General features: G+C 36.3%; 1 protein-coding gene and 1 non-coding gene across 2 annotated transcripts; one reads left to right on the top strand and one right to left on the bottom strand.

The window, feature by feature from the left end:
• Positions 1-11,481: 11,481 nt before the first annotated feature.
• LOC138882457 (small nucleolar RNA R71) lies at positions 11,482-11,586 on the bottom strand. The gene has a single exon (XR_011404060.1). It is a non-coding gene; the product is annotated as a small nucleolar RNA R71 (small nucleolar RNA).
• Positions 11,587-12,021: 435 nt separating this feature from the next.
• Positions 12,022-13,283, top strand: LOC138881146 (uncharacterized). The gene is made up of 2 exons (XM_070161350.1): positions 12,022-12,738; positions 12,843-13,283. The coding sequence occupies exons 1-2, from the start codon at positions 12,022-12,024 to the stop codon at positions 13,281-13,283; spliced, it is 1,158 nt and encodes a 385-aa protein (XP_070017451.1).
• The last annotated feature ends 7,841 nt before the right edge of the window (positions 13,284-21,124 follow it).

Here is a 21,124-nt window from a genome sequence, read left to right as displayed (position 1 = left end):
CAAGGTAATGAAAGGTCATGGCCATAGATAGTGCAAGGCCTTGTCCAGGGCACTATCACTGGCGCCACTGATAGTGCCTCGCACAGAAACATTGGCGCCTCTGACAGTGCCTCACGCAGAAATATTGGCGCCTCTGACAGTGCCTCGCGCCGACGATGCTATCCGAGCCAATTTTATTTCCTCACTAGTTTTGGACATATGGACTTTAGACCCAACCCTATAACTACCTATTAAAGTTAGTTTTTGAGGGGTTAGATATCATTAGAGAGGCAAGAGGTCACAGAATACTTTGGAAGCACGAATCACTTGAGTTTTTCTCTCTGCTTTCCTTTAATTTGTAGTTTAATGATTTTAGATATTATGATGGTTATTTACACAATTATAAGTAGCTAAACCCGTCATCTAGGGTTGACGAAACTAATTGTTGGATGAAGTATTGATTGGTTTTGATATAATTGAGTTATTTTTACTATTTAATTGTTCAACTATGTGTTTCTTGTGGTTAATTGAAGGGACCTTGATTAATCGTGTAAACACTTGATTAGATTGTTGTTGAACAACGTCACTTTCGAGTAAGTTAAGAGATTAATTACTTTAATTTAAAAGCAGGATTAGATTTAACGAAGCTTTGGCGTGATATTTATGAGTTGTATGAATTGTCATCTAGAGTAGTTAGAGAGAATATTTCTAGTAAATTATCGTAATTGATCGAGAGATAATTGCGGTAAACAAGAACTCATCATCTTTAGAGAGTTTTGAGGTGAGATTATAGCAAACGTGTCAAGAATTAATCCGGCAATTGGAAAATCGTAAACCTTAGATCTTCTTATCCTTGATTCAACCTCATTCTTGCTAGTTGATAGTTTTACTATCATGTTTTCATAGTTAAGTAATTTTTATTAATTCACAAATCAAATCTTGAACTTTAAAAGTTGTCTGAGCTTATCACTAGTGATACTGACAAGTTGTGGCAAATAGGTTAGTTCCCTCTGGGATTCAACTCCGGACTCTTGAATCGAATTATTTTTATAACGACTGCTTAGTCCTTTTTATAAGGTATAGTTGGGCGTGGTCAATAAGTCACAAAGGTATTATACCCTAATAATTAATAACCTATCCCCATTTTTTACCTCCATCAGTTCGAAAAAAAATAAAAATAAAAACCCTAACCCGACGATTTTCATCTTTTGAATCGCTCGTTCATACTCCAAAATTCATCGGCTTCCATTCGTTTGTCTTCCTTTTGATACTAGTATGAAACATTTGTTGTTTATCTTCAGTTATTTGTTGTTTATATGGGTGCATGTTAGTAATTTGGGTTTTGAAATGTCAGACCCAAATTTCGAGTTTTTTCTTTTCTTTTTTGACGAATCTTTCTGACTTGCCTTTGTTTGTTATCGCTTCGCCTTTGTCAATGTAAGGTAAAGTATGTCTGGGGACACCTTTATTCTTGTACGCTTTCATCATGGTGGAACCTTTACCGATTCTCCAGACGCAAAATATATCACCAATATAGAGGTGAACGAATTTTCTATTGATCAGGACAACTTTTCCCTTTTTGAATTTTGTTATTATACATGGGGGCTGGGGTACCACACTATTGGTTTTTTTTATGTCTTTAACCCTTATACTAAAGAATTTGTGTTGGTAGAAAATGGCAAATAATTATATAATATTGGTTGCCACTGTACTGATGGGGAATTAAATGTGTATGTTTTACATGTTATTGATGAGGTTGTTGAGATAGTTGTCCCAGCTGGCTATTTATGTGGGCCAAAAATTACTCAAGATAATAGTGACTCAATAAATAATTCATCTAGGGTACAACTGAAGGTATTCTAGATAAGATAAATACATAACAACCTTTAGAAGAGCCTCCACTTAAAGAGTCACAGGCTGGTGTTTCTATTGATAATTTTTCTACTGAAGAACCAAATGTTGGTGCTGTAGAGGATGTTATTGCTGAGGAAGATGGTTCTGATATTACAGAAGATGAAGTTATAAATAGTGAAGAAGGGGTTGAATCAGATATGGCTAGTAGTTAGTCTGATGTAAATGAAATTCTTGATTAGGATGATAGTGAGGTTGATGAAGAGTTGAGAGTCATAAAAAATAATAGGAGAAATAAAAAGAAGGCTAGCAGAAGAAAGAAACAACCTGAAACTACTGGAGTACCTATAAGAGAAGTTGGAATTGATGATGGTTTTGAAGGTATAGGGGGTGAACAAATGACATAAATATGCTGACAGATTAGGAGGTGATGAGGAATTCATAGATAGTTAAGATGCTGGAAGTGATGACACTAGTGAAGAGGTGGATATAGACTTTGAACCAGGTGTTGACATTCCAAGTAGAAGGAATATCACAAAGGTTATATATGACCTAGACTGTGTAGTTTCAATATTTGAATTGGGCATGATATTTGAGAATGCTAAGGTATTTAGGAAGGCACTGACTGATTATGCAATTGAGTACAAGGTTCAATTGATGCTTAGACCCAATGAGAAGCATAGAGTAAGGTGTAAATATAAAAGATGCAGATGGGAGTTGTTTGCTAGTACTGATAAGGATTCTAATGACTTTATGGTGAAAAAATACAACCCTGTTCACAAGTGTCAACCATTGAACACAAACAAGTTGTGCAATTCCAAGTACATTGGTAACAAATTCAAAAAAGAGCTAGATGTTGCACCTTATATGAGGATCTGGGAAATTCAAGAACTTGTTACGAGAATTTAGGATTGTATGTAGGAAGAACAATTGCTTATAGGGCCAAACAAATAGTTCTTAGAAAGTTTATGGGGGATTGGAAGTTGGAGTTTGCTAGACTTTGGGACTATGTTGATAGTATTAAAGAAACAAATCCTAGTAGCTCTTGTTATGTAGAAATTAAAAGAGAATCAGAGCTTGGTGAGAGCTTGTTTAAGTACTTTTATGTTTGTTTTGATGCCTTGAAGAAAGGCTGGCTAGAAGGTTGTAGGAAGATCATTGGCTTTGATTGGTACTTTCTAAAAGGACATTGCAAGGGTGAATTATTGGTTGCTGTAGGATGAAATGGGAATCAACAGATGTTTCGTATTGCATGGGCTGGTGTACACCATGAGACCAAACATTTATGGAGCTGGTTCATTGGACACTTAACGAAAGATCTGCAGCTGGGATATGGTCAAAGTTTAACAGTTATGTCAGACATGCAGAAGGCAAATGTTTTGTTATTCTTTCTTATTAATAGTAATACCTGTTTTTTTAAATTTTTAATGTTTTATTCTGCCTATATTTTTATATAGGAATTTTTGGCAGTTGTGAAGGACTTGCTGCCTGATGCATAAGTTAGGTTGTGTTCAAGGTACATATGGTCCAACTTGTCATTGAAATGGAGGGATGAAGAAAGAAGAAAGCAATTCTGGAAGGTTTTAGAGGCAATCTATGTGCTTAAATACAACAAAGAAGTTGAGATCATGAGGAGACTTGGCTCACGGAATATATGTGAAGACATGATGAAGTATCTAAGGGAGGCATGGTACAGATCTTTCTTCCAAAAACATTCTAGGTGTGACATAGTAGAGAATAATATGTGGGAGACTTTTAATTCATGGATATTGACTGCTAGGCACAAGAGTATTATTATCATGCTAGAAGAAATTAGGCATAAGATCATGACTAGACATGTTGATATGATTAGGTTTGTTGAGATGAGGATTTCAGACATATCACCTATGGCTAGGCTAATATTAAAATAGAACAAGGAGTTAGCTAGACAATGCGCAGTTATATGGAATGGTCAGGATGGTTTTGAAATTAAACAGAAAGAGTTAAGGTTTGTAGTAAATACTACATTCAAGAGTTGCACTTGTAGGTTGTGGAAGTTGAGAGACATCCCATATGAACATGCATTGTTGGCATATTATTACTTATAGCAGGATCCAGATGAACATGTGGAGCACTAGTACAAAAAGGATAAATTTCTACAGGCTTATGGGCACTTTATTCAGCCAATTCCTAACTTAGAAATGTGGTCATTGAGTAACAATCCTCCAATTGAACTGCCAGCACCAAAGCCAATGCCAGGCAGACCCCAAAAGAATAGAAAAATGCCAAGAATGAACCAACAAAAATGGGGCAAGCTGTCCAAAAAGGAGTTAAAATGACTTTCACAATATCATCAACTTGGGAACAACAAAAAAGGATGTCCAACAAGGGTATGGACTTCACTGCATTTATGTAAATTCACGGCATGTTAACTTTACTATATTTTCTATAACTTCATTGCATTTCTGTAACTTCACTACTTGTTTACTGCACTTTTTTTATTTTATTTTAGAGTATTCCTAGAGAGTCTTCAACAACTGGTAGAAGGGGAAGAGGAAGGAGTAATGCTACACCAAATAGTGCAACTGTTGGGAAAGTGACAATGTTACCCAAACAAGTGTAATGACTGGAGGAAGTGGCAATGGTACGCAAACACGTGCAGTGACTGGAGTAAGTGAAAATTGTACCCAAACAAGTGCAACTACCGGAGGAAGGGGCAAGGGAAAGGGCAGAGGAAAGGCCAGTAGTACAAAAATTAGACCTACTAGGGATGTATTCCCAGATGTTATTCCTCAAACTGCTCCTAGAGGAAGGGTACAATAACAAGAGGAAGAGGAACTTCAACTGGATCTTCACCTGCTGCTGGACAAAAAAGTTCAAGATATGTTGGATTTGAATGCTACACTAACCCTAAGACTGGAAGAGCAGTCCTCAATGTAAGTACAATTCACAAATTTAGTTCTGTTACTCTTTCACTTTTCCCTGTCTAATATTATGGACTTTATATATTTTCAACCTGGTACTACTGGTGAAAAGGGTTATCAACCATGCAAGTAGGTTGAGTAGTACCAAAAATGTGCAATCAAGTGATGGAATTAGGCTACCAGAACTAAGATGGAATGGAGGAGATGCAATTACTACTTCCCAACTTCAAAAAATGAGTGCAAGTCGAAGAAACAAAGTTGGACAACTCACAAGTCAACAACCACCACAAAAAGCTACAAAACTCAAGTGATCATGTATTAATCTGCCAAGAAATAGCTTTAGTGACATGGATTTTGTAGTTGATTGTCTTTAATTTGCAGCAATTTGTACTGTAATAGCAATATTGATTCAATAGTGACTTGGATTGCAGCAAGTAATTTTCAGTGACTTGCCAAGAACCTACTGTGTTTTGTTGAACCTCATTTGCGACTATAGTTTGACTACTTGTAATGTGCTGCACTTTTCACATTTGTAAAACCTATTTGGATTATGTGATTTTATTCCTTTTTATTATTATGTTTGAAGTCGTTATCTATGGTTACAAAATGTGTCTTGTAAATTATTTACAGCTTCTACAACATGCTATGAGCAGGTTATATTTTGAATTTTCTATTGAAATTTTGTGATGTTTGGATTACACAATCCCGATTTGTTACCAATTTCTTACCATTTAGTTGCACTACCTAAACGCTAGAATCAAAAAGCACAAACTGAGAATAGACATAAAACATTCATGGTGTTACCAACTTCTACAATCATAAGCACCAAATGAGAATTCCAACAATTGTTTCTTAGAATCAATTCGATCAAAATATGATTAAAACATTGTAAATTATATCAACAGCTAAATATGTTGTAAACATCCTACAACAGCTTGTTACCCAAATTACACAAACAACATCCAAACAACAGAAGGCAACGACTACAAAAAAAAACTCTCAAACACTAAGAACACTAACAACCATCTCACTTTTACACTATCAACCACCTTCAACACTAAATTTTGCAGACAAGTCATAAATAGTAAAATGAATCTATTCCAAGTCCCGGAACTAAAATCTAAATCCGGTAGCTATAAAGTTAACCTACAATCAAACTTCAAAAATGCTTTAAACCTTCAAATTACCAGTTTTCAACAAATCGCGTTAAATCAAGTTAGGAACTTCCGAATTCAATTACGGGCATACACCACCCAAGTTCCAAATCACAACACGGATCCATCGGGGCCGTCAAAATACCGATCAGGGTCCATTTATACAAAATATTGACCGTGGTCAACTCAAATCATTTTTAAGGTAAAAATTCATATTTCTTTAATTTTTCACATAAAGACTTTCTAGAATAAGACACGAACTACGCACACAAATCGAGGGACACTAAACGCAACAAATCGAGGTCTCGAAATACGAAAATAAAGGATAAAACTCAAAATGACCTATCGGGTCATCACACATAGTTAAATTTGCATATAACCTCATCCAATAACAAAGTTCCAGTCTAATGTCATCACTCATTATAAGTCAAGTTTGTGGATGTCATACCTTTCTAAGATTACGAGGTATAATATTTTAGAGAAATTAGAATAATAATATAGCTAAGTGTTATAAAAAAATAAGGAAAAATAATTAAGAAAGAAACAAAATATGAGAAATTATGTAAAAACAAGTAAAATAAATATTAGGAAATAAGAAATAAGGAAATAAAAATTAAATAATGTAAAAAAATATATTAAAAAAACAAAATTTAAAAGTTTGAAAAAATAAATTAAAAGTAAAAAAAGAATAGAAATAACAAGTAAATTAAAAAGAATAGAAAAGATTCAAAAAATAACCTGGTAATTACATCATATAATTACCAGCAATTCTCAACTTCTTCTTGAGAATTGCAGAGTGTAATTATACCCCCTCAATTGTGATCAGACAAATATGCCAAAACTATGTAATTACATCCAATTATACTCAAATCTAATTATAGGGTGGCTTTTCAAACATACCCTTACAGATTAAGAGAAAACAACAAAAGAAAAAAGATTGTGTTAACAGTCTTGTTGAATATCATGGAATTCATTATTCATATGTAGAAAGAGTTAAAGATAGCAAATCGCATTGCTTTCAACAATTCTGTCGCCAAAATAGAATTTAACTTCTATACATAAAAAGTAAAGATTTTTTTTTATATTAATTGCTATATATCGCTGTAAATATTCAATTGTTATATTACATTAGTTATTATTTAATTAGATTATCAATTATGTTCTATCATGAAACTTTACTTGTAATTACAGCCTTACATATGCTATTTTTACCTTATCAATATAGAACTTAACTTCTTTACGAAGGATAAGCAACAAATAATTTTAGAATAAAAATTTAATTAGTACCACCTTATCGCTTGTTTGATTATTAATCGTGGGATAAGTTATTTCAGGATTAAAAATAATACCGGAATAATTTATAATTGGCAAAAGATGGAATAGTAATCCCAATTCCCAGGATAAGTTATCCCAGAACAAAGCAGTTAAATTGATAATTTCAGTCAGTGGCGAAGCCACGTAGTCAGTTGACCACCCTTCGCCGAAAAAGTGCATTGTGTATATAGGTAAAATATTACGTTTTAGAGTATATAACACTTATTGAACACCCTTTGCCGGAAATATTTTCACATCTTTCAAATTTAAATACCCTTGGAAAATTCCTATCTTCGTCACTGATTTCAGTGTTAATACAATATACCAAACAATCAATATGAAATAATACTTGAATAACTAATCTTAGTTCAACTAATCACAATATAACTAATAATTCCAGCAAAGCTGGTTTTCAAAGCAGACGGCCCCTTATTATAGTATACCTTATGGTATAATACAACATGGGATTATCTTCTCAGTTTCGTCTAAATTTACCCCCTCTTTTAGTATCACCTTTTTGGATAATGTCTCTTTTAGGAAGACATGGCTGGCAGACTGTTGTCAACCCTTTGCTATTAAGAATGTATTATCTGTATAATATAAGAGATTGGCCAATAACATAAGTATTCTACATAGGATCCCTCCCCTTGTTACATCACTACTTCTGTTACTGTCGAAGGAGTTGACCTAAAAGCATAGTATCTATATCCTCTAATTGGTTTATTTCACTATTCCTTGGAATGGCTATAATTAGATACTTTAAAACTTTTTTCTAGAACAAAACTCCAAGTGCAAGAAGTTAAAACCCTAAAAACTCCAAGTGCAAGTGCAACGAAAAACGCTGGAAAAAATAAAACTTTATTTTACAAAAAATGTTACAAGGCTTGGTTGGTTATTAACAAAGGAAAAAAATAAAAGATATTCTATAGTGCGTGAAATACAACATTCGACCTAAATTCATTAAATCTAATGTATAAATTAGTGACGCTCTGCAGTAGTTTGTTATTAATATTATCTACGTTACCAAAAAAAAAAAGAACTAATTATCAACATCTTTATATAATATATATATATATATATATATATATATATATATATATATATATATATATATATAGTAGAAAATAATGTAGTATAATTTTAAATTCTTAGACTCCCTATTCTAGTCAATTCTCTAGCGCTTGCCTGTCATCATCATAGCCACTCATATCATTTTAAATTGTACTCTATGGACAATTTAATTTGTGTTTCCTCATTTGGTAGATTTCTTGGTTACTTCGAAAGTGAAAATTTGTGAAATTCCTTCTTATTATGGAACGGTCAGAAAAAGTAGTGTGTGTTTTACTGTGAAGCGACGAATATGTTAGCAAAAGCTGATGTACCAGGTGGATGATTCTTAACCGTTGGATCACCTTGCGTGGCCCTAGTTCCTTGTTGTATATGATTTTAAGGGCCGTTTGGTTTCCGCAATTATAATCCCACCTCCAATATATGTTTACTACTCCCTCCGTTCACTTTTAATTGTCCAGTATTCTAGATTTCTATTTTTACTTGTCACTTTTAGATATCAAGAGAAGACAATTTTTTTCCAGTTATACCCATAGTATTAACTACACATTTACTTTTTTTCAAATCCATTTAAAATATGCATCTATTAATATGGGTATCATGATAAATTATGCACTTAATTCATTATTTTTTAAGGGGTATGTAAAGTCAATAGTGGACAAGTAAACGTGAACTAAAGGAGTAATATCATAGTATAACATTTATGTCAATATTAATTAATATCATCAAAAATAAGATAAATAAAATTTAAATTTCATTATCGAATAACCAAACATCGTCCTCTCAGGATATGAGAGGTGGGATTCCTCTTTTCGTTCTCAAAGTGTATAGAAGTGTGTTTGACCAAAAAGTATAAAATCCTTTTGTCGAACTAATCATTAGTAATATAGAAGGTAAATCTTAGTCAAACATAATTAATCCCAGATCCAAATATACAGAGTGCGAAAATGGAAGAAGAATAAGAACGTGTAATATTTCTTAATGTAATAATCGTACATCAAGTATGAAAGATAAGTTTATATCTAGGACAGATTTGCATCACAATCATGGAGCAAGGAAGGGGAAGAGAGAGAACTGTTAGTTGATGACGAAGGGATTCCTCTTGTTGACTCTATCATGGTAGCTATCTGGGATCCCCCCTTTCTCTAGGTTCAGCTCCTCCAATATATATTAACAACTTCCCTTTCACCGACGTATTTTCTTACGACTGTACCCTTCATCGTTTGCTCGAACGTAACGTTTGTTTTGTGATGTAAGCTTTCCGACTATTTGACCCCGGGGATGGCCGAGGTGCTCTTTGCTATCTCGTCCCGTGAACATGATTACGGCTTGATCGACCCCTTATCATTACTCTTAAGGACAACCATCTAGTCAGATTTTGACCCATACAAAGTGCAAATGGAGAACCTTTAGTGAGAAGGGTCTTATTACTGATGATAGGCTATAATTGTGTATTTTAGTCGCTTATTACACTCTAATTTACTACACTTTAATTGAGTTTGAGCTTTAATCGCTAGTGTTTTGCACTAAATATGTGTTTTATGCCTTGTAGGAGTGATTCCGATCTATGTAGGCGTTATGGAATGAATTCAAGTGATTTGGAGCTTTGAAGTCTGAATAAAAGCCCAAGACATTAAGCCAGGATCGTGTTCGGAGGTCGTGTACCAAGTCGGGATGTTACAAGAGGACGAAATAAGTTCAAACTGAGAAAATTACACTGCCGCTCCGCATGGGACGCCGCAAGGCGTGGCGCAGCAGTGTAAAATGCTGCCTGATGCGAAAAGTTGAGGCTGCTGATAATTTCCATTAGCGCGTCGCAGGGTGCGGCGCGGCTGTACAAATTTCACAAAGCCAGAGTCCTATTTCATCATGAGTGGCTAAACACCCTTTGTTCTGGGGTTGTGATTTAGCCATGAATATTGTTGTTTAACGTTGACTTGACCTTGATTATAATTCACCAATATATGGTTGTTTCTTCAATTCTGTGTTTAATTGCTTAATTATCTGGCCAGCAGTTAGGTTCTATTTACTATCTATGTTATGTTTGGGAAAGCCGTGTTTAGATTAGAGAAGAATTGAAGAGAGCATAATCTTAACCCTTAGGGGGAGCGGATTTGTGGTTAGGATAGGAATATACCTAGTCACCGTGCTTAATTAAATATCGTGATCTTAATGCGTTTTTAATAGATTGATTTCATAGGAATATAGGCATTAATCTATTGAGAATAGGTGAATAGTACTTCGGGAGAAGGCTATGAGAGCATTTATCGATTAATTAGCAACCATGAGTGAATTATATGAAAGGGAGAGTTAATGAGAACACAATACGAATGGTGAATCGATCACAATCCTGGAATATTTGTCTCTACTGAATACACAACAATCAACTTGTTACTTAATAATTTAGTTATTAGTTAGAATTGTAGTATACTATAATCATATTATTGGACTTTAATTTTAAGCTAGATTGAATAACAATTTTAGCGATTTAGTAAGTAGTTTAGACAAGTCTCTGTAGGTTCGACACTCAACTTTTGATTATATTACTTGTCGACCACTTATACTTGCGTGTACGTTACAAGTTTTTGGCGCCGTTGCCGGGGACTTGAATATTAGCTACTTGTTAGTTTTTGCTTTAATTGTTTATTTCATCGAGTCTAACGTTACTTGATTGTTGCTCGGATCTCAGGAACTTTGATTGAATGCGTAGGGTCAGAAGCCAAGACCGACTTCAAGGCTTTGATCCTGAACCTGAGAGAACATTTTACAGGAGGTTGAGGGAAGCAAGGGACACGAATAATATTCAAGCACTTGTTCAATTTCCTCTGGACATGGCAGAGGAGCAACCCATGGCTGTTCAGGAGGTGGCGATGCCTAGCATTGCTAATGTCACCTCCAATATAGTGAAGCCCAGGATCACTGGGCACTTTGAGCTGAAACAGAGCATGATCCAGTTGCTTCATGCAAACGGACAATTTATGGGTCTTCCACACGAGGATCCACAACAGCATATTCTGAACTTCTTGGAGATTAGTGATACTTACATCACTAACGGGGTCACTCCATATTATGTGAGGCTCACACTTTTTCCATTCTCTCTGTTGGGCGAGGCTAAGCGGTGGCTAAAGGTAGAATCAGGTAATTCAATTACAACATGGAATGATTTGGCGAGAAAATTTCTGGCAAGGTTCTTCCCTTCGGGTAAAACTGCAAAGATCAGAAGTGAGATAGTTGCCTTCAAACAGAAAGCGGGGGAATCTCTATACTCAGCTTGGGAAAGGTTCAAGGGGCTACTCAGAGACTATCCTCATCACAATCAGACGAATGAAGTGTTAGCTCACACTTTCATAGAAGGGCTACATTCTGAAACAAAGATCATGGTAGATGCTACAGCTGGGGGTCAAGTGTTGGACAAAAGCTTTGACGAGATATATGCATTATTGAACAAATTCTCCAAGAGCAATCCGGATTGGCAAGAAGATATGGGCAGACACACAGTGCAAAAGTCTGCAGGGTTCTTGAGTTAGATGTCATCTCAACATTATCAGCGCAGATTTCTACACTGACCAATCAAGTCAACCAGATGAACTTGAGTATCAACAAGCAACAAGTATAACAGGTTCAAGCTTTTTGTGAAATATGTGGAGAGGGGCACACGAGTGACATGTGCCCCGCAAACCTAGAGTCTGTCTGCTTTGTGGGTAATTCAAATAGGGGCCAACAAACCAATATGGGAACACTTACAATCCCAAATGGAGGAACTACCCAAACTTCTCTTGGGCTGGAAACCAGGGCACTCAGAATCAATGCAGGCCTCAAGCCCTCAACAGCAATATAGACCACCTCAGGTTGAACTACAAGCGAGTCCTACAAGTCACCTTGAAGACATGTTTAAAAAAATAATGGCTGAACAGCAAGCCCTCGCCACAACAGTGAGAAATTTGGAGAGTCAAATGAGACAGCTTGCTAGTGCTCAAAACACTAGACCAACTGGAGCTCTTCCAAGTGACACTAAAGCAAATCCTAGGGCGACCCTTAATGCCGTGTCGTTGAGGAATGGGAGACAACTAGAAGAAGTTCAGTCTAAAAAGAGTAAACAGGTGACTTTTAATGAGAGGCAAACCACTATAGAATCAACATCAGAAAATGCTAAGGAGCTAGAGAAGCCAGTTGGAGAGGCGGTGGCTGAGCAACCCCCACAATTGGTTGCAAGGCCACCACCTCCATTCCCTCAAAGATTGCAGAAAGTAAGAGATAATACCGCATATAAAAAGTTTCTTAATATCTTGAAGCAGGTGCAAATTAATATTCCATTGGTTGACATCTTACAAGAAGTACCCAAATATGCAAAGTACATCAAGGACATTGTGGCAAATAAAAGGAGGCTAACCGAGTTCGAGACTGTGGCACCACTGAGGAGTGCAGTTCCAAAATTCAAGGCAAGTTACCTCAGAAATTTAAGGATCCAGGTAGTTTCACTATCCAAATCTCGATTGGTAAACATGTTGTTGGGAGAGCTTTATGTGATCTTGGAGCGAACATCAACTTGATGCCGCTATCTGTGTCCAGACAGTTGGGGTTGGGTGAGCCACGTCCAACAACAGTTATCTTACAGTTAGCTGATCGCTCTCTTGCTCATCCTGAGGGAGTGATTGAAGATGTGCTAGTTCAAGTGGGTTCTTTCATATTCCCTGCCGATTTTATTATCCTGAACTTCAAGCCCGATCAGGAAGTCCCATTTATTTTAGGGCGTCCATTCCTAGCCACGGGCCGAGCTATTATTGATGTTTGCGAAGGAAAGATGACAATGGGAGTGGGTGATCGAGTGGAGGTCTTCAATGTTTATAGAGCACTCAAGTTACCAGCCCACTATGAAGAGTTATCCATGATCTCTATGGTGGAGAGTGATGCCACATCGTTAATGCCCTATATGAGCCCTATAGATACTGTTGAACAAGTATTGATTGGGGATGTAGAAAATAGTGAAGATGAAATGATAGGAGAAATTGAGTAAGTATTGGATATGTCCTGCAGTTATGTACATGGGTTTAGAAAATTTGAAGAGTTGGATAGGCCTGTTACTCTGACCTTTCCCAGGCCATCTATTGAAGAATCTCCGAAGCTAGAACTCAAGCCACTTCCAGCGCATCTGCGCTATGCTTATTTGGGGAACTCTAAGACATTGCCCGTGATTATTTCGTTCAGCTTGACCAGCACTCAAGAAGAAAAAATGCTCAGAGTACTCCGTGAGCATAAAAAGGCCATTGGGTGGACTATAGCTGACATCAAGGGCATTAGTCCATCATTTTGCATGCATAAAATCTTTTTAGAGGACGGACACCGCCCCAGTGTAGAGCAGCAAAGAAGATTAAACCCCATTATGAAAGAGGTGGTGAAAAAGGAAGTAATCAAGTTGCTCGATGCAGGTATCATTTTTCCTATTTCTGACAGCAACTGGGTAAGCCCAGTTCAATGTGTGCCCAAAAAGGGAGGAATGACTGTAGTTGAGAACGAGAAGAATGAACTAATCCCTACTCGCACTGTTATGGGATGGAGAGTTTGCATTGATTATAGAAGGCTCAACAAGGCAACTCGCAAGGACCACTTCCCACTTCCATTCATTGACCAAATGCTAGACAGGTTAGCCAGGCATGAATATTACTGCTTCCTTGATGGTTATTCAGGATACAATCAGATTGTCATATGCCAGAGGATCAGGAGAAGACTACTTTTACTTGTCTTTATGGCACTTTTGCCTTCAAGTGAATGTCGTTTGGACTGGTAATGCACCAGCCACTTTCCAGAGGTGCATGATGGCTATTTTCACCGACATGGTGGAAAAATTCGTGGAAGTGTTTATGGATGATTTTTCAGTTTTTGGGTCTTCTTATGATGATTGCTTGAGGAATTTGAGCAAGGTGCTAGCCCGTTGTGAAGAAACAAATCTGGTACTGAATTAGGAAAAGTGCCATTTTATGGTACAAGAAGGCATCGTATTGGGCCACAGAGTATCTAGGAGCGGCATTGAAGTTGACAAAACGAAGGTGGAGGCGGTTGAAAAATTACCTCCACCTATTTCAGTGAAGGGTGTTCGGAGTTTCTTGGGACGCGCAGGTTTCTATCGGCACTTTATTAAAGATTTTTTGAAAATTGCTACTCTTTTGTGCAGGCTGCTTGAAAAAGATAGTAACTTTAAACTTTGATGTTGTTTGCCTCAAGGCATTTGAAGAACTTAAAAAGAAGTTGGTGACTGCTCCCATTATTGTGGCACCTGATTGGTCCTTACCATTTGAACTTATGTGTGATGCGAGTGACCTTGCTATTGGGCAGTGCTAGGCCAGAGGAAGGGCAAGGTGTTTTATTCCATCTATTATGCAAGTAAGACTCTTGATGATGCCCAGCTGAATTACACCACCACTGAGAAGGAGTTGTTAGCTGTTGTGTGGGCTTTTGAGAAATTTCGGGCATACTTGGTAGGAACAAAAGTCATAGTCCATACTGATCATGCAGCAATCAGGTATTTGTTTACAAAAAAAAAGAATCTAAGGCTAGATTAATGTGCTGGGTTTTATTGCTGCAGGAGTTTGATGTAGAAATACGAGATCGAAAGGGGACAGAGAACCAAGTAGCTGACCATCTATCAAGGTTGGAAAATCACGATCACGTGGAGGAGGGTGGCCAAATTAAAGAAGTATTTCCTGATGAGCAACTTTTTGCTATAACCCAAGACCCTCCTCCATGGTACGCAGACTACATGAATTATCTTGTGAGTGGGGTACTTTCTCCTGAAATTGAATCTGAAGCAAGAAAGAGGTTTTTACATGATGTGAACTTTTACTACAGGGATGAGCCCTATTTGTACAAGCAATGTGCTGATCAATTGATGAGGAGATGCACTCCTGAAAAAGAGGTGGAATTAGTGTTGTATGATTGTCACACATCACCTTATGGGGGGCCATCATGGAGGAGATAGAACAGCTACAAAGGTGCTACAATCCGGTCTTTTTTGGCCGACTTTTTATTCAAGGATGCCCATGCATTCGTTAAGAAGTGTGACCAATGTCAGAGAACAGGAACAATCACAAGGAGGCATGAGATGACTTTGAATAATATCCTAGAAGTTGAGCTTTTTGATGTGTGGGAGATAGATTTTATGGGGCCATTTCCACCGTCCAGAGGAAACAAATACATTTTGCTAGCAGTTGACTACGTGTCAAAATGGGTGGAGGCAATTGCCTTACCAACAAATGATGCCATGGTAGTAGCTGCATTTGTCAAAAAGAACATATTCTCGAGATTTGGGACTCCACGTGCCTTAATTAGTGATGATGGGACTCATTTTTGCAATCGGTTGCTGAATAACCTTCTAGCCAAATATGGAGTTCACCACAGCGTTGCTACAACATATCATCCTCAAACCAGTGGGCAAGCTGAGGTGTCAAACAGAGAAATAAAGCAAATATTAGAAAAGATGGTGAGTGTGAATAGGAAGGGTTGGGCTGCAAAGTTGGATGATGCCTTATGGGCGTATAGAACTGCATATAAAATGCCAATTGGTGCGTCCCCTTACAAGCTGGTTTATGGGAAGGCATGTCACTTACCCGTTGAACTAGAACACAAGGCATACTAGGCCATTAAGAAGCTGAACATGGACCTTAAGGCCGCAGGCGAGAAAAAACTTATGCAGTTGAATGAGTTAGATGAGTTCAGACTGCACTCTTATGAAAATGCTAAGCTATATAAAGAAAAGACAAAAAGATGGCATGACAAGCATATCAAGCCACGTCACTTCGAGCCAGGCCAACAGGTATTATTATTCAATTCTAGGCTACGACTATTCCCTGGAAAGCTAAAATCGAGATGGTCAGGTCCGTTTGAGGTGGTGAGAGTCACGCCTTATGGTGCAATCGAGCTACGACCTTTAAATGGTGGGAGGAAATTCTTGGTGAATGGTCATAGAGTCAAGCATTATTGGGGAGGAATGATTAATCGTGAGAAGACCAAGGTTGTACTCGCTGATGATTAGGCGAGACTTTGCGTCGTGCCGCAATGTTAAACTAGGTGCTTGTTGAGATGCAACCCATTTTTACTGATTCCTTTTATTATTATTATTATTATTATTATTATTATTATTATTATTATTATTATTATTATTATTTGTTCTTATTATTATAGTAGTATTTGTTTTTGTTTTATAGGATTATAAATATATGAGGCAAAGTCATTGGAAGAGTGCAAAAACGAGTTAAAGGTTGAGGACTAAGTGTGGGGTGCCCACACGAGGGACTATACCTGGGGGAAGCCTGAGTACTCGTGAGCTGCTATTGCTTCGGCCTTTGGCCTTTCAGGGAGTTTCTTGTCCACCCTTATTATTGTTTTGCTTTAGATGTACATTGAGAACACTGCACTCTTTTAAGTGTGGGGTGAGAGAATTTTCTAGATGATTAGTAGGAAGTTGTAGCATTTATTATCTGGAAAAAAAATCGAAAAAAAAATTAAAAAAATTGGACTTTTCCCGACGATGGATTTCCTAGACAGTTTTCTTGAGGGATTTAAGTCTAAAGAAAAAGGACAAAAAGATTTTCTTTGTAGGTAGTGTAGAAATTCCCCTTTGGTTTTTCTTCGTGCTGCGGTTCTTTTCCAAGGGTTTTGTTTGAACTGGGTGTAGGTAGTTTTATTTTTTTAGGAGAGAAGCCATTGTGTTATGATTGAAATTGAAGCAATATCTTTTAACTTTGTAATGCCTTGAGAATAGTGAATACTTTAGTTGTGACGCTTAGGCTCAATTTTTGACTCTTGTATAAGTACCTTAAATTGTATGATATTAACTTTGCTTAACTTCTTTGACTAGAGTGTCTTGATGAGTCCAATCCTGAGTGAGTTATGTGCCATGTGTGTGTAAGGTTTCGTGTTATTCTGTGCATTACATTTGATGTCTAGAACTTGCCCCGTGTGTTTGCAAAGCAAAATAGTAGTTTTGTTCAGTCTTGGAAGTGATATAGGCATTTCTTTATTGAGCCATATATATATTTTACCCGCCTAATTGCTATGTATCATAGTTAACCTCTTTGAGCCTGTAATCCTGTTTCTTTGGCAACCACATTACAAGCCTTACCCATGTGTTTGAATTAACCATCTATTTGAACTTTTTCACCTCTCATAAGCACTTGAATTGTTATGAACTTTGTAAAAGTTAAAGTGTGGGATGGTTGGTTTGGCTTTTGAGTGAAACTAATAAAATAAGGAGAAAGGTGCACTGTTTTGAAAAAGTAAGAGCCACATGAATTGAAAAGGAAAAAATTAGTTGTATTGCTGATAGTGGTATCTATTGATGTAATTGTGCTTAAAGAAGTATGGAGTTAATGTACATTGATGTGAAGGTGGAGTTATGGTTTGACATAAGTGTGGGGTTTTCAACGTTGTGTATGTATTAAAATGCTTAGGGAGGTATAGTCACACTCTTATATCTAAATGTATCATACCCGTCCCGCATCCTTCATTACAACCAAAGAAAGTCCTACTTGATCTTAGACTGAATGAGCTCGATTAGTAGAGTAGTACACTACGGGCAAGCCTATGGTGCATCTTTTGTGGCATATGAATGTTATTTCTGAGAGTGAGCGAATTCTTTCTATCTTGAGTTCCTAATTGTTCTTAAATTTTATTGTGTGGAACTACTCTCTTTTGTTGTGTGAGGGCACTTGATTCAAGAAGGAAAGGTAATGTCAGTGACCTCTATGTTAGAGTAAGTGGGTGAGTTGCAAATAATGCGCGGTACTTGTGAGTCAAATCTTGAGGTGAAGATGTTACACTCTTGTGCTTAGTCTATTTTAAATATTTTTGGTGTGATAAGTTAGGAGAATTGTTTAAAAGGTTGTGTCTATATAGAGTGTAGTTTGATTGCTCGAGGACGAGCAATGGTTTAAGTGTGGGGTGTTGATGATAGGCTATAATTGTGTATTTTAGTCGCTTATTACACTCATATTTACTGCACTTTAATTGAGTTTGAGCTTTAATCGCTAGTGTTTTGCACTAAATATGTGTTTTATGCCTTGTAGGAGTGATTCCGATCTATGTAGGCGTTATGGAATGAATTCAAGTGATTTGGAGCTTTGAAATCTGAGTAAAAGCCCAAGACATTAAGCTGGGATCGTGTTCGGAGGTCGTGTACCAAGTCGGAATGTTAAAAGAGGACAAAATAAGTTCACTCTAACAAAATTACACTGTCGCGCCGCATGGGACGCCGCAAGGCGTGGCGCAGTAGTGTAAAATGTTGTCTGATGCAAAAAGTTGAGGCTGCTGATAATTTCCATTAGCGCGCCGCAGGGTGCGGCACGGCTGTACAAATTTCACAGAGCCAGAGTCCTATTTCGCACAGGAGAAGGTGTTTTCGTCTGGGCCCGACCCTACTTGGTATAAATACATATAACAACGTTATTTTGAGGATTTTGGACGGAGCTTAGTGTGGGGAGACGCACTTTGGAGTAAAAATACACACAAGAACATCTCAGATTTCTTCATCTTTTCTAGTATTTTCAATTATTCAAAACTTATGCAATTGTTTGAATTCATCATGAGTGGCTAAACACCCATTGTTCTGGAGTTGTGATTTAGCCATGAATATTGTTGTTTAACGTTGACTTGACCTTGATTATAATTCACCAATATATGGTTGTTTCTTCAATTCTGTATTTAATTGCTTAATTGTCTAGCCAAAAGTTAGGTTCTATTTATTATCTATGCTATGCTTGGGAAAGCCGTTGTTAGATTAGAGAAGAATTGAAGAGAGCATTATCTTAACCCTAGGGGGAGCGGATTTGTGGTTAGGATAGGAATATACCTAGTCACCGTGCTTAATTAAATATCGTGATCTTAATGCGTTTTTAATAGATTAATTTCATAGGAATATAGGCATTAATCTATTGAGAATAGGTGAGTAGTACTTCGGGAGAAGGCTATGAGAGCATTTATCGATTAATTAGCAACCATGAGTGAATTACATGAAAGAGAGAGTTAATGAGAACACAATACGAATGGTGAATCGATCACAACCCTGGAATATTTGTCTCTACTGAATACACAACAATCAACTTGTTACTTGATAATTTAGTTATTAGTTAGAATTGTAGTATAATTTAATCATATTATTGAACTTTAACTTTAAGCTGGATTGAATAACAATTCTAGCGATTTAGTAAGTAGTTTGCACAAGTCTCTGTGGGTTCGACACTCAACTTTTCATTATATTACTTGTCGACCACGTATACTTGCGTGTGAGTTTGGGAGCAACAACCGGCGTATTTTCTTACGACTGTACCCTTCATCGTTTGCTCGAATGTAACGTTTGTTTTGTGATGTAAGCTTTCCGACTATTTGACCCCGACAATGGCCGAGGTGCTCTTTGCTATCTCGTCCCGTGAATATGATTACGGCTTGGTCGACCCCTTATCATTCCTCTTAAGGACAGCCATCTAGTTAGATTTTGACCCATACAAAGTGCAAATTGAGAACCGTTAGTGAGAAGGGTCTTATTACCATTAGTGACCGACCAGTGCGGATGAGAATTGGTAAGATTAGTGAACTTCCAATACGAAAATATAGTTAAATTGAAAAATAAAAATTGAATAATTTCTATAATAACATATTATTTAAAACTTAATGATTGAAGTCAAATGCATTAATAGTGTAAACGATTTTTATATTACTAAAATAGTTTAACATAATGAAAAGAAAACCATAAAGTTTAACATATACAGTATATTTTCTAAGTATATTTGTTTACTTTTTCGATTACACTCACAATTCCAAGTAATTAACTATTGCTAGCTGCCAGGTTATCCTCTTTTGCGAATACACACCATAATAGCTAGTTCAACTTTTTAAAGATAATGTTTGGACATCTATTTGGCTGAAAGTTTAAAAATGAATTTTTGAAATTATGTTAGAAAAATATTTTTTGGAGGTTGAAGTTGTATTTGGACATGTATTTTATCTGGAAAAAAAAAATATAAAGTTTTGTAAGTAGAAGAAAAAATTCACCAAAAAACTTTCCTAAACCAGGTTTTGGGAACTTAAAAAAAATAATGCAATTTTTTTTCAAAAACTAATCATGTTCCATGAACAAATAGTGTATTCAAATTTTTTTTTTTTTGAAAAAATGTACCCAAAATCTATGGCCAAACGGGTGCAAATGACCTAGCTAGCGTATGGCCATAGATTTAGTTGAAATTTGAAAAAACGATTTTTTGAGGATGAAATGAAAAATAATTTTTGAAAGTTGAAATTGTGTTTGGACATACACTTTACTTGGAAAGAAATTAAAGTTTTGTGAGTAGAAAACTTCAAAAACTACTCTAGAACTATTTTTGAAATTTGAAGATTTTGTTTACAAAATCTCCCAAAAAATGGTTAAAATTTATAAACAAATACTCTCTTCGTTCCAATTTATGTGAACATGTTTGACTGAGCACGTAGTTTAAGAAAAAATAAAAACTTTTGAAATTTGTGGTCCTAAACAAGTTAAAAAGGACCAGAGTATTTGTGTGGTTATAAAAACTTCTTATTAATAGTAGAATTGTAAGTTTAAACTAAATTGTTTCCAAATTTAGAAAGGAGTCATTTTTTTTGGATCACATAAACTGGGACGGAGGGAATAGGTATTTGGAAAAAAAATTCCAATATCTATAGCCAAACGAGGAGATTAATACTGCCAAAAAGAACTACATACTATTAGTGCATATATATAGTTAACCGCTAAGAAAAACTACATACTATTAGTGTAGGTAATATCTGTAGCTTATAATTATATTTGATTTGTAAATTATCTTTTAATATTAAAGGAAAGGGCAGTGTAGT

The sequence above is a fragment of the Nicotiana sylvestris genome, chromosome 11 (assembly GCF_000393655.2).
Source record: "Nicotiana sylvestris chromosome 11, ASM39365v2, whole genome shotgun sequence".
NCBI classification, from domain to species: Eukaryota; Viridiplantae; Streptophyta; class Magnoliopsida; order Solanales; family Solanaceae; genus Nicotiana; species Nicotiana sylvestris.
Note: the sequence above shows the minus strand (reverse complement) of the source record. Positions and strands in the feature narration are given on the sequence as shown.

Excerpts from the sequence above, each read along its gene's own strand:
- LOC138881146 (XM_070161350.1), top strand. The coding sequence starts at position 12,022 with ATGGAGGAACTACCCAAACTTCTCTTGGGCTGGAAACCAGGGCACTCA. Across the intron at positions 12,739-12,842 it reads TCAGAAATTTAAGGATCCAG|TTGGGGTTGGGTGAGCCACG; the intron begins GTAGTTTCACTA and ends GTGTCCAGACAG.